This window comes from Emys orbicularis, chromosome 14 (assembly GCF_028017835.1).
Source record: "Emys orbicularis isolate rEmyOrb1 chromosome 14, rEmyOrb1.hap1, whole genome shotgun sequence".
In the NCBI taxonomy this organism is placed as follows: Eukaryota; Metazoa; Chordata; order Testudines; family Emydidae; genus Emys; species Emys orbicularis.
The window spans coordinates 38,108,285-38,122,249 of NC_088696.1; the positions used below are offsets into that span (position 1 = coordinate 38,108,285).

At 45.5% G+C, this 13,965-nt stretch overlaps 1 protein-coding gene across 2 annotated transcripts in view; it reads left to right on the plus strand.

The window, feature by feature from the left end:
- Nucleotides 1–3,532: 3,532 nt before the first annotated feature.
- Nucleotides 3,533–13,965, plus strand: part of KATNB1 (katanin regulatory subunit B1) — a 28,106-nt gene continuing 17,673 nt past the window's right edge. The window contains exons 1-4 of one of the 2 annotated variants that reach the window (XM_065416428.1): nucleotides 3,533–3,572; nucleotides 5,720–6,022; nucleotides 9,822–9,952; nucleotides 13,717–13,834. In XM_065416428.1, the coding sequence (XP_065272500.1) occupies nucleotides 5,983–6,022; nucleotides 9,822–9,952; nucleotides 13,717–13,834 (289 nt within the window). In that variant the 5' untranslated portion in view covers nucleotides 3,533–3,572; nucleotides 5,720–5,982. Of the gene's footprint in view, nucleotides 3,573–3,635; nucleotides 3,686–5,719; nucleotides 6,023–9,821; nucleotides 9,953–13,716; nucleotides 13,835–13,965 lie in introns of those variants that run through there. The other variant, XM_065416427.1, reaches the window with a different exon arrangement.

The window sequence follows — 13,965 nt, forward strand, 5'->3', positions numbered from 1 at the left end:
TCCTTGGAGGTTTTTAAGGCCCGGCTTGACAAAGCCCTGGCTGGGATGATTTAGTTGGGAATTGGTCCTGCTTTGAGCAGGGGGTTGGACTAGATGACCTCTTGAGGTCCCTTCCAACCCTGATATTCTATGATTCTATGATTCTATGATTCAGTTACATCATGGTTCAGTTCTGGAGTCTAAATGAGCCCTTAGCTTTAGCCTCTTACTTTATAAGTTGCTATGGTCAAAGTTACATGTTGGACACTAGAGTTTTCTCCTATATCATGTCACTTGCTTCACACAATTGCTGATATCTAGAGATACATTAAGCTTGTCTCTCTCACCAACAGAAGTTGGTTCTCTAAAAGATATTACCTCAGCCACCTGGTCTCTTTGATTTTGAGAGACTGCATTATTTAAAGAGTTGATTCTTCTGAAATCCAGTAATTTCTGGATGTGCAGGAACTACTGTTCTGGCTATATAACTGAGACCACCAGTGAAATCTTTTAACTATATACTTGCTGGTTTTCCATAAATATAAGAATTCAGTGATTATCATTAGAATTACTCATTAATTCCAAAAGGCAGTAAGGAGTAGAACAGCTGTTATTTGATAGAATTTGCCAGAAATCCAGTAGTCCCAAATTTTTGTAAAGAAAAATATCAACCATTTTCCTTACTGTCACTACAAAACATCTTTTTTAGAAAAATATAATTAGAGAGTTAAAGGCATCTTTATTTTTCTCTCCCACTCTCCGCAGTTACAGCTCACAAATGTTGGTAGATACGAGGCAATGTCAGGAGTAAACCAAAGAGTGCATTTCTAATCAAGGGAACTTTAGGTAATAAAGTGCTTTGGGAAACACAGCGCTTTGAAATCCATAGATGGAAGACACTATATAAATGCCAAGTATTATTCTTGTATGCAGTGTTGTTGTAGCCATGTTGGTCCCAGGATACTAGAGAGGCAAGGTGGATGAGGTAGTATCTTTTATTGGATCAACTTCTTGTGGTGAGGGAGACAAGCTTTTGAACTTACACAGAGCTCTTCTTCAGCTCTCTTTCACCAACAGAAGTTGGTCCAATAAAAGATATTACCTCATCCACCTTGTCTCCCAAGTATTATTATTTTGCAAGGTACTGAAGAGAAGAGAAAGTCACTTCATATTTATATTAGAGAGGCAAGGTGGGTGAGCTAACATCTTTTATTGGACCATCTTCTGGTGGTGGGAAAGACAAGCTTTTGAGAGCTCTTTTCATCCAAAGTGTGTTGGGCATTTTACAGACAAGTATGAAGACAATCCTAACTCACAATCCTCAAAAGATTACTTGTAATTATCACCTCTAACTAGGCTATCACAAGTCCAATCAAGCACTCCCTCTTGGCCACTCTTCAGACTGCTGTGAGGGGATCCAGCTGCTGGATCCCATGTGTTTTAAGCCTCCATAGTCTGAACAGTGTTCAGACACTGGCCGTATTGTATAGCCTCTGAGCACTGCTGAGGTGCACATCTTCTGTCTGGTACCCTGTCCAGAGATCTGAGACCATGTGGCTCACTGTCCTGTCTCTGGAACCAGTGCTGACACCTCAGACTTTCCCTTGTAGCTTAAACACACCCTCTCCAAGAACTCCATGTAAGATGTGAGCCTTTTGGGTTACCTCTTCAAGGGACATAGTAGATGTAATGCATGAAATGCACAGACACTTTGCACAGGATCTAACACTCTATTGCTTTTTCTTTAATAAAATGAGAAATACATAGGTCCATACAAAAATAATGACCCCTACACACATTTTCCTGTCTCAGTTTCATCACCATACTTGAGCATTCTTTTGGCTGAGGTGAGAGTTGTCTGGGGCCATCCAAGGTCTTTCTGTTTCAACATATGACTTGGGTTTTAAATAAGGAGCCTCCTCCTGCCCCAGCTCATTTACTCTGGTCTTGGCTGGTCCATCCATTTCCTTCCTCCTGCCCAGAACTTCCTGTTTGCCTCTCTGAGCCTCACCGTGAGTCCTTTTATAACCTCCTGCTTTGTCACCTCTGTCTTTTTGTTCTGTTTGGTGAATTTCCAGTCTCTTCACTCCCCACTGCATTCAGACAAGAAGAGTACATATCTTCTCCCAGTGCCAGCAAACCCACTGTCCCAAGGAACTAAATCAACCTTAATAGGTGGTCACAGAAATCTAATGACCCACTATTGAACCTGGTTTGGGAGATACATGCTGAAAGGCTTGTAAGCAATAGTGGATACACACAGACAAAGTGGCATTCATGCTACAGCAATTTTGAAAGTAACAACTTTATAATAACTTCATGGGAATTCGTGTTGCACATAGTTCACCAAATCACACAGGTATACACTGATTACAATCAGGGAAGTCAGAAACACATTTTGCTGTGAAATATTAGAATACCCCAACGCGGGGCATTGGAAGGGGAGAGGGGATTTACTCCTTGCTCTGAAGCACACAGCTTTGGCCAGAGAACAGATGGCCCATCTGTTACAGTGCTGCTACCCATCACAAATATTGTAGCATTATTAGGGGGTTGTTAGCAGATCCACTGGGACAGGACATATCATTGAAATGTCGCCATTTTCTCTTGCTACGGAATATTTCCTCAAGATGTAACCATAATTTTATTCTTGATATCATGGATTCATAGATTTTAAGGCCAGAAGATCATCCAGTCTGACCGCCTGTATATAACAGGCCATTAAATTTCACCCAGTTGCCCCTGTACTGAGCCCAATAACTTGTGTCTGGCTAACACATATCTTCCAGAAAGGCAGCCAGTCTGGCTGTGAAGACACATGGAGATAGAGAATCCACGACTTCTATTGGTGGTTTGTTCCAGAGGTTATATCACCCTCACTGTAACACTTTGTGCCGAATTTCTTATTTCCATGGGTCTGGCTTCAGCTTCCAGCCCCTGGTTCTCGCCATGTTCTCCCGTGTGACACCGCTCCGTGACCTTGCTGTGTCTCCTCTCGATGTCCTCGTGTCCCCCTCCGAGGATGCTGTCCCGTGGGCTCTGAGGGCTCCCATGACCCCACCTCATGCCCAGGGGCAGACTCCAAATCACTGCAGGGGGCCGTTACCCCAGCCTCACCCGGGGGGAGGGGGAATGACCGGGCACGAGGGTCACTGGGGCTCAGGGCCCTCCCCTCAGAACAGTCAGGATAAGCCAAGTCCAACCGGCCTGCCCTCAGCCAATATGGCGGCGACACGGCTACACCACCCCGCTGGGTCTCTCTCCCCCTCTCTATTGGTTACCTAGTAGGGGCTCAGCCAGCAAGACGCGCTGTGAGTGGCCAGAAATTCCGCGGTTGCTAAGGCGACCAACCGACCTGTCATTGATAGAGCTCATCCTTATGGGCGGGCTTTGACCCACTTCGTGTTTGGTGATTGGTCAGTGTGACCGGAGAGGCGGGACGAGACACCTCCGCGGCGGCGGCTAGACGGCCGAAGAACGGCGGGGATAAAGGGCTGCTCTGATTGGCGGGACTGCCGCGGAGCGGGTGGGCCCGGATGTAGGCGGCGCGTGTGATTCGGCGAAGGCAGCGTGGGGGCGGGGCCAGGCCCGAGGTTTGTTGTGAGGGTGAGGGCCCGGTTGTCAGGCAGGGGCCAATCAGGGTGGGGGATGGGAGCAGGTGGGGGGTCGGGGCTGGAAGGCGGAGCGGGTCTAGGAGCCGCTGCAGGTAGGAGGGGGCGGGCGGGCATGGAGTCGGGCCCATCCCCCGCACTCCGGCTGCCGGGGGTGTCAACTGGGAGCCCCCAGACCGCGGGGGGGCTGAGAGGGTCCAATCCCCCTCCCAGGCTCGCGGGCCCCACGGTCTCGGGCGGTTCTGACTCGGGCCCCGGTGCCACTCATGGGGCCGGGGGCCCAGAGCGTGTTGGCGGGGAGGGAACCCTCGTTCTCCCCTCCCCCGGCCGGGGGCCCAGTGTGGGGGGACCCTCCTTCACCCCGACAGCCGGGCGGGGACGGGGCGTTCGTTGTCCCCTCCCCTGGGTGGGAATGTATCGGGGGCTGGTTCCTGCCCTCAAAAGAACGAGGGGGAGGGAGCTTGGCTATGGGACCCCCAGGTGCCCAGCCCCGCAAGGAGATCCGTGCTGTGGCTCTTCCCCCAGCGAGGGGCTTGGGGGCTGCTTGCGTGGAGAGGCGGTCCCAGGGAGACACCGGGAGGAGGGAGATTATTAGCACGCCTGCCCTCCCTGGCCCACTTGGCTGAGGGGAGTCTTATAAACATGGTATCAAGTATCAGGGGGTAGCCGTGTTAGATGCAACCGAAGAAGTGAGGTTTTTACCCACAAAAGCTTATGCCCAAATAAATCGGTTAGTCTTTAAGGTGCCACCGGACTCCTTGTTGTTTTTATAAACATGCTCTCCTATGAGCCCCACCAGAGAGGAGTGGGCAGGCGGTAGATACTAGGGCGAGGATGCTGCTCTGCCCCAAGGATCCTATGTTAGCAATGCCAAGGAAAAACTGCCACCTTCATTCTGTTTCTGTACGGGGCTTGAGTGACCACTCCAGGGTTTAAAACTCACTTGCTTAACAGCAGTGGCTTCCTTGTAAAGGTGGAGTAGAACTTGACTCAGTATGTTTGGGGAAACTTTTGGGTGACCTATTAAGATAAGTGGTTGCCTAGTAAGCGTCTTCCCTTGTGCTAGTTACACTGATGTGTAAACATCTTCAGGACCTAGCCATTGAACTATTCTAATTATTTTAATAGTAATAATTAGCGTATGAATAACCCTGATTAGCCCTGTGATAATCTTATTGAATTGAGCCTTGTTTTGCTTTTGTTGCTGAAAGCTGGGAAGCGGTCATATAGGCAACCATTCCATACTCTTTAGCCTACACTAGAACAGGCTTTGATGACCTTCCTCGCTAATAATAATTAATTAATTACATATTTATTATTTGTATTGCCATAGCAGTACCAGGACTCCATTGTGCTAGGTGCTGTGACAAGCAGAACAAATAGATGATTTAAAAATTTTTATTAAGATGATGTTTAAAACAAGTGAACGGTACAGAGTTTAAGCGTAGAAGTTTCTGGTTATCAGGGAATAATGTACAGATTCTCAAGGGGTACGAAGTTCGGTTTAAGATCAGATGACGTAAGGAATACATAATCTGCAATATCCCCGATTGGGGGTAAAAGGTTAACAGGTCAAAGTACAGACATGTTGTTCATATAATGGCTATGTTCAGGTGTGGAGTATAATGAGTGGATATGATGATGAGGATGGATTGACCCTCATCTGGTGAGATTAAACGTTCAGTGACTTTACGGTTCCAGTTCATATGGTCCAACGGAAAAAGTCTCTTGGTCCCTTTCTCGTAGTCGATGCACTATGTCGCTCTGGCTCACGCCTCCTGGTACTGTCAGTGGCTGGCGATGTGTTTGGTGTAGATGTCCCTGGACCATCGGATGGTGTCTGAGATCATGAGGCGCCGCATGAGCTGTGCGTAGCGTCGACCGATCCCGCAGGTCCGCAGCACATGCTCGTTGCAGGGGTCCGACGATCAGGGCATCCATCTGCACCTCATAGCCCTTTGCTCTCAGGGTGTCAGCCAGGGGAGTGTACTTTTCCAGCTTACGAACCCGGGCTTCGCGATAGGCCGGGGTCTTGTTCTATGCACTGAATTATGCACCTGCTATACTGACTTAGTGGTATCACAAGACGATGCCATAAACATTAAGATTCTTTTTTTTTTTTCCTCCAGGCAAACATCGCAGTGATATGGAGCAAGACTAAGTCATAACTCAAGATCTAGCCTGTTGATTGGAGGAAACTGGCCACTGTTCTGGATACGATAGAATAAGCATTTTGAAAGGAATTTCATTAGCCTGAATGTGTCTGAACAGATCACACAGCAGAAACTGAGACCTGGGGGGTTGAGCCCCACACAATTCAGCAAAGTGAACCTTTGTTGGAAGGAAAGGGGGCACTTTTTCAGTGGCCATCAGAAAAGAACTGAATAAGGAAATGGCAGCTTCTGTTGCCACCAAGACATCTTGGAAGCTGCGTGAGTGTCTTTCATAGTGTTCTCTTGTCCTTCATTAGATTTCTCTTGTTTAAAAATGGGGAAAGGGGGAGAGAGAGGCCCCTTGTTCTATCTTGTGGTATGAATTACGTTTCCCAAAGGAACTGCCCCCTCCCTTTCTAATGTGACAAAAGAGCACTCTTTTAAAATTCAGTGGTCTGTTTGTGGATGGAGGGGGAGAGAGAGAATTGTGGAAGGGCATAGGACATTCTCTGAACATCAGCCAGAGTGACTTAAGGACATAGCTAGAGATCGATCTAGGGGATACGTTCCTTTGGGATTTGCGACGATGATGATAGGGCATCCTCCTTTCTGTCTTCAATTCCTGTTGTTTGAGGGGGTTTGGGTCATTAAATCTCTCTCTTTCTCTAAATTTCAGGGTTGTAACAACCTGCTAATTCTCTAATATAATATAAGAACTGCTGGTGAACAGGTTGGAACTCTTATAAAGCCAAGCCTCCCTTGGAATGTTCCACTTGTTTAATGTCAGTATTCTTTTTGGATTGCTCTCTATTGCTGCCTCTACCATTGCTATAGGTACAGTAGGTTCTTGGATCACTGCAGGAAGGGTGGTCAGATCATTACAATACCTGTATGTCCTCTTCTCTTGATTATGTCTCTGGCTTCAGCATAAAAGATTCATGAGAGGTAGTAAACTTCTATTTTTAATTTTTTCTCCAAAGAAAGAGTGGCAAAGCAGCTCCTAAATGTCAAAAAGAGAAACACAGAAAAATGTTTCTCCTGCAGATGTTGTAAATTTTTTGTAAGGTTTTAGAGGATCAATAGAACAAGTAGGAAGTAGTTGATTATCCACAAATGTGCATTCCAGGCTGACTGTTTGAGATCCAGAACTGGATTAGTGAGAATGTTGTCTGTCTGGGTTGCTGTATGATTAATAGAACTGTATTAATAGAGTTAACTGGTATATACGATCAAAGGCTGTACAGTAACTCCTCACTTAACGTTGTAGTTATGTTCCTGAAAAATGCGACTTTAAGCGAAACGATGTTAAGCGAATCCAATTTCCCCACAAGAATTAATGTAAATGAGGGGGTTAGGTTCCAGGGGAAAAACATTTTTTACACTCTCTCTCTCTCTCTCTGTCTGTTTTAAACAAACAATTTAATACTGGTACACAGTGATGATGATTGTGAAGCTTGGTTGAGGTGGAGGAGTCAGAGGGTGGGATATTTCCCTTACTGCTAAATGATGAGCTAGCAATTGGCTGAACCCTCAAGGGTTAACTCTCTCACTCTACAAGGCAGCAGGAATGGAGGGAGATATGCGCATTTCCCCTTTAAATACACTGCCTTGTTAATTAGATCAGCTTGCTGAGACCCCCCTCTGTCCTGAGCCCTGGCGTGGCCCCCCTGCTCTATGGAAGATGGGGTAAGCGGGGTGCAGGAGCAGGGGGGAGGGGGAAACCCTGATATTAGCGCCCGCCTCTTCTGCCCCCCTCCACCCCCCCAGCAAGCAGGAGTCTCAGGAAGCAGCTCCAAGGCAGAGGACAGGAGCAGCACATGGCAGTGGGGGGAGGGACAGCTGCAATTGCTAGCCTGCTGGGCAGCTGCTGCACAGGGAACTTAGGGGGGCTGCCGGTCCACCCTGGATCCAAGCCCCCATCAGCTAGCTGTAACGGGCTACTCTTCCTGCAAGCAGTAGACAAAGCAGGCGGCTGCCAAACGACTTTAGAAGGGAGCATTACACAACTTTAAATGAGCATTTTCCCTAATTGATCAGCAACGTAACAATGAAACAACGTTAACCGGGACGACTTTAAGTGAGGAGTTACTGTATAGCACCTTCCCTTACTGTATACCTGGCATCAGTTGGTGCTTCTATTCATATTTTCACAAGGAGAAAAATATTTTTCTTACTTCCCATCCCCACTCTTTTTTCTCTTCTTCCCCCCCCCCCCCCCCCCAAATGCTGACGTTCACAGATTACTGGAAAAGACAGCACTTGGTCAGTTTCAAATCTCCATCCCATTTCATTCGGCAACTGTGCCTGTGCTGTTGATCTTTAATATCACTATGTCCTACTTCATTTTAGCTCCACCTTCAGAGTAGTAATCATTCAAGTGCTAGAAAAAAGGTGTATCCAGGTTAATTAGGGGCTTAAAGGTTGCTGAGCCAATGTGTAGTAGCTAATGAGAGAGCATTTTATGAAAGGGTTTGTGGGCTTAGGGAAATCAGCACTTCAGAGAGTCAGGGTTCTGCTACCAGTTTTTTAATGTTTGCATAAAATTATAATCTGGCATTTATAGTCAGGGGGTTGAATGCTTCAGCAATGACTCTTAAAAATGATAATAAATTATTAATAAAAGATAAAGGGAGGCGTTGCGAATATTCACATTTCACAACAACATTCAGCATGTACACCATCCAATCTTAAATAGTCACTATTGGTCCCTTAATACTAAAGGAGGATTTATATAACTATTATTGTATGTAACTTTGAATTTTAGGTGTTGACACATGCTCTGGTTTAGTATTGTCATGTAGAATATTGGTCTTTCATTAAACTGCAAGTACATCCTCAGCAAATGTCCCTTTCTCATTTAATTAATAACCTAATTACAATTGTAACATGAAAGATGTTTCTCTAGCTAATGTGAAAGTCGTGTGGTTTCGCTTTCTGTAAAGTGCTTTGAGATCCTCAGATCAAAGAGTATGTAATTATTCCTGCCCTCTGAAGTCTTGGAATATTAGTGTCACTTATTATAAATGAGTCGCTTCACACCCAATTATCAAAACGAAGGCTGGATTGGTTATTAGCTAGCATTTTTACAAATGTTTTGTAACCATTTCATATACAAATCTAGTGGTCTTTAAAACACGAACTTTTTAGCTGTGATATTAAGGAATTGGTAAATGCATTTGGCAAAAACCTAACAATTTGGGTGCATTTTAAAGTGCCCCTTAATGTAAAACAAATGCAAATCTGGCTGTTTATAGTGGGACTTCTCCAGAGTCCACTGGGGTATTGGGGCTATCTTCTCCCCCAGCCTTTATGAAAAGCTACTTTAAAAAAAACCCACCTTTTTTATTCTACTTCCTTATTCAACCCCTCTAAAGCATATTTGTGTCCATCCCTCCAATAGGGACATCTTTTGTCACTGCCCCCAAACTAACTCTATTGCTCTGCTTCACCTACATTACATGCTGAGAATATAGGCAAAGTCTCTGCCTAAACTCAAGTAGAAGGGAGCCTCCCCTTTCCCAGGTGCTGAGTCTAATTTTCTCTGCAAGGTAGCACACTGTGCTACAGCAAACCTGCCAGTTTGGCTCAGATAGGACAGTCTTAACTTTTGCTGCTGTCCAGAACAATATAAGGGAGCCTCTCTCTAAATGATCGGCAGCTGCTTTGTACCATGCCAACTTCTGAGACCGTTCATCTTGCCAGGAGAGTTCACACAGGTACAGATGATAAATTAGCTTCTGTAAGGAGTGTGCTGGAACCAAGCAAATTCTCCTTTTCAAAGCTACCGAGTCACTATTAGTAAGATAAGATAGTGACTGTGAACCACATTGAGACTAGAGTGGGATGATGAGGGTTGATTGGCACACGTCACCAAGCATAGCAGATAGGGCCAAGAGGGGCTACTGCAAGCAAGATAAATAGGTAGTGTGGCTTCTTATCTGAACTCTAGGTTACTGCAGTTTGCCCAGTGAAAACTGGGAAGTCTTTCTGTAGCGTGAGGATTACAAGTCTTTCAGGAGAGGAATTGTGTATAGTAAAAATACTTGTTGTGACTGTTCGTTTGCTTTATCTTGTGCAGAAGAGATCACAGCTCACAGCAGCAATGTGTCCTCGCTGGTTCTGGGCAAAAGTTCAGGTCGGTTGCTGGCAACTGGAGGAGAGGACTGTCGGGTCAATATATGGTCGGTTAACAAGCCCAACTGCATCATAGTAAGAGTTGGCTGTTTTTTTATTTGCTTGTGGTTAGGTTGGGGGAGGAGGCAATTGGTCTGCATAATGAGAGCCAGAGAGAGTCTGGCAATGTCATAAATCCCCCAACTAGGTTTTACCAACCCCTCTCGTCTGCTTTGGAGTGCTACAAAGCTATATTGGGACACAAACACAGCAAGCTAGCTTTGGTGGGCCACACACAGTTCGAAAATGGCTTTGTCCCTTCAGCTCACATGACTCTGAACCAGCTATAGCTCTCTTCCCATGCCCTGCTAAGGCCCGACTGTGTGACAGGGACTTCCAAAGATGACAAGGGTCTAAAATGAGTGACATTTAAAAAAAATGGAAATGATTAATTTTTTCAACATGTAAATTTTTCTATTATCCTAATATCTTGATTTATTAATTCATATTGGGGAGATCACCAGATGTGTGGGGAGCAGAGGTAAATCTGGGTCTCTAGTAAGTGATATCCATTCAGTGAGGTGATAGGAGCAGGAGGAGTTCGCAGTTGGCTGAATATGTGGGGTGGGCAATAAGATGCCCTGTTTCTGTGTCCCTATAGTTTTTCTCATTCACCCCCAAATTAAACTTGTAATTCTTAATTCTTTCGAGAAGTCTGGTGGCACCTTAAAGACTAACAGATTTCTTTGGGCATAAGCTTTCATGGGTTAAAAACCCACTTCTTCAGATGCATGGAGTGAAAATTACCGATGCAGGCATAAATCTGAAGAAGTGGGGTTTTTTACCCAGGAAAGCTTATGCCCAAATAAATCTGTTACTCTTTAAGGTGCCACCGGACTTCTCGTTGTTTTTGTGGATGCAGACTAAGACGGCTACCCCCTGATACTTAATTATTTCATCCCTCTCCATTGCAGGCATTTCTTCTTTTTCCTCTACTCACCTTTTCTTCTTTACACTTGTCCCCTCCTCCTCCAGTCTTCTCTCCAAAATGTTACCTATTTTATCGCTCCTCTCCATCTGTCACTCTTCTGTTCTCCTTCCTCTTGATTTTCCACTTCATCTCCTTTACCCCATCTTCTCTCTCCCCCCCCCCCCACTCTAGCACTGGCTTGACTCAAAAAGCACTGGTTCCTTCCTCGTCCTCCCACTGAAGACAGGCCTGGGCAGGTCCAAGGGGTCTCCCACTGAATGCCTGAAGATCTTCATGATGGGGGGGGGTTTGGAGAGAGCAGTGCTCCTGCCCCTGCACAGTTCTTGGTTTTGTGTCTCATGTTCAGTGAGAGGGCAGACATCACTTCTCTCTGTAGAGCAGCTGAGTAGTGGCTGTGGGGTTGGGGGAAAAGATCTCACTAGCTCATAGCACGTCAGTGCTACTGAGTGCAGGATGACCAGAGTCTTGTTTCCAGTGAAGTAGGAACAAAATCCTAGTAAATAACTGATGGGAACTGTCTCTCAAAACAAGGGCAATCCAGCATGTCTGACTACCTTTAACATCAGTCCTAGCATTTGCTCAGACAATACATATTGGGCTTGCTGTTATTTGCAGCATGCAACTATTACAGGGTTGCAAACTATTAAAGGCTTAGGCTTATGATAGGTTTGTTTTACAGATTAATATTCAGGGTGGTGAGGTTTGCACCCTGGAATTGGGGCACATCCTAGGCCAGGCTACACTCCCAGTTGCATCATATCTACGGCTGACCAGCATTTGCCTCTGCATAAAACTGTGTCAGGATATTGTGCTGATTTGGCCATACGCTGGGCAGGAAGAAGCTGTGTGCAGCACGTTCAAATGCACTATAATAAGAGTAAAGCTACCACAATAATATGAAATGATGTTAAGTACATGCCAATTATAAAGGCAGCTAGCATTCATCTGTGCTGCATCCTGCTTTGATGTTCGATTTGGATGTAGGGGAGGTGGGCTAGAGACACTTGGTGTGATAGGAGAGTTGAGTTGAGAAAGATGGACAGAGAAAGTTTTCACTTCATTTCAGACACCCCTCCTCCCCCAATCACTTGAACTGGCATCTCTCAGGAAATGTGAAGAGGACTAAGTAGAAATCTCTACCCCTTATCGGCAGTGCTGTTTCCTTCCCATAGGCTTTTGCAATGTCTCTGGAGGATCTGCATGGTGATGTCGAAGCAGTGTGAAACCAGAGCACTGGTTTCAGTGTAGTCAGCAGGGGCATAAGATTCAGCATCTCTTCACCCCTCAATTGAGGGCAGAGAGAACTGCAGCGCTAGTTTTGGACTGCTGTGATGTTACCATCCAGGCTTCTAAACATTTGCCTGGGTTTTCCAGGGAAGAGAGAGAAGTCAGGACCTAGTATTTCTAGTGTTTTTTTAAAAAACAAAACAAAACACGGGTTTTATTTGATGGGGGCAGGGGAATCGCTGTGATTTTACTGCTTTATGGTGTATAAAGATGTTCTCAAAGGGATTTTTGTTTGCTTTGAAGTTCACCTTTAGTGCTTGATTTGCTAGGACCCCCAGTACCCTTCTGTTTCGGGAGAGGGGAGGCAAGTGACTTACAGCTTTGTGACCCCTGATTTGAGTCCGAGTTCTCTGTTACACACAAAACATTAACAGTTGCAATATTATAGAAAAGCAATCCCAAGCAAAAACTGCAGAAAGATCCAGGTGGGTTTTAACTTGTCACTCCCTGGTGTTACCTTAATAAATGTGAAGGGTGGAGAAAGCTGGATTGAATTATTCAAGGGAGCTGTTCTAAGGACAAATAAAGGAGAGTTTGGAATAATAAACATCGCTTAATGATGCTAAAATACCTATAACAGCACATATTAACTAATTATTATGTACATATTAATTTGATTATTGGAACAACTCCGTATTTTTGTGTTATGTATTTTATAACACGGGCATTTTAACTAAATGGTTACCTATTGCACAATATCTATACAGTCAAGTTTTAGTAAGCACGTTCAGATCCTTGAGGATGAAAGGCACTGTATACATGGCAGTAATTGTTGCATGGTTCATCAAGCTAATGCTGCAGTAGTGTTGTAGCACTGTTGGCGTGGCAGCCATCACTGGCTGATAACGTGTACTTCTTTACTTGTGAGAAGACTTTCAAATAGTCCTGCTTATGCTATAAGGACAGCTGTGGTTTTGTAACCAGTTCATGACACTCCTCTGACTCATTTACAACAAAGCTGGTCTAGTTGTGTCTATACAGCATATTTTTCACTGCATATGTGTGTGCTGACCTAATTTGTACATCCACACCTACCGCTTGACTACCCGTGTTTGTATCGGCACGTTCTGGGAAAATCTGGACAACTATCTCATAGTGCCTCAGCAAGAGATGCAGTGCTCGGAGGATACTGGGGGGAGGGATAGCTCAGTGGTTTGAGCATTGGCCTGCTAAACCCAGGGTTGTGAGTTCAATCCTTGAGGGGGCCACTTGGGGATCTGGGGCAAAATCAGTACTTGGTCCTGCTAGTGAAGGCAGGGGGCTGGACTCGATGACCTTTCAAGGTCCCTTCCAGTTCTAGGAGATGGGATATCTCCATTAATTATAATTATTATTATACGCATGCAGCGTGACACCAGCAGTACTTGGCAGGGGCTGGGGGAAGCAATGCATCTTAGGATGTTATGCCCCACTGAGAGCTGACAGGAGGGAGGACCAGCCAAATTGGCTGTGCAGTTAGGAGGTCCTGTCAGTTGCAAAATAGTGTGCCAAAGCACTTACAGGATAATACCCTGTGCCAGCCTAGGCCTTTTCAGAGTTGCACCTCCCATCTGCTGACTGCTACTGTTGACTTCCCTTGCAGAGTCTGACAGGCCACACAACACCAGTGGAGAGCGTGAGGATCAATACAAACGAAGAGCTCATTGTTGCAGGATCCCAGTCAGGGTCCATTCGAGTTTGGGACCTGGAAGCTGCCAAAAGTAGGTTTCCATTCTCCTTTGCATCTTCCATTTAAGTCAGCAGTGGTGCGTCATGCGTGAGCACAGCAGAGTGGTACAAACTATGCCACATATCCCCGCTGACCTGGAGAGGTCCTGACTAGGAAGGTCAA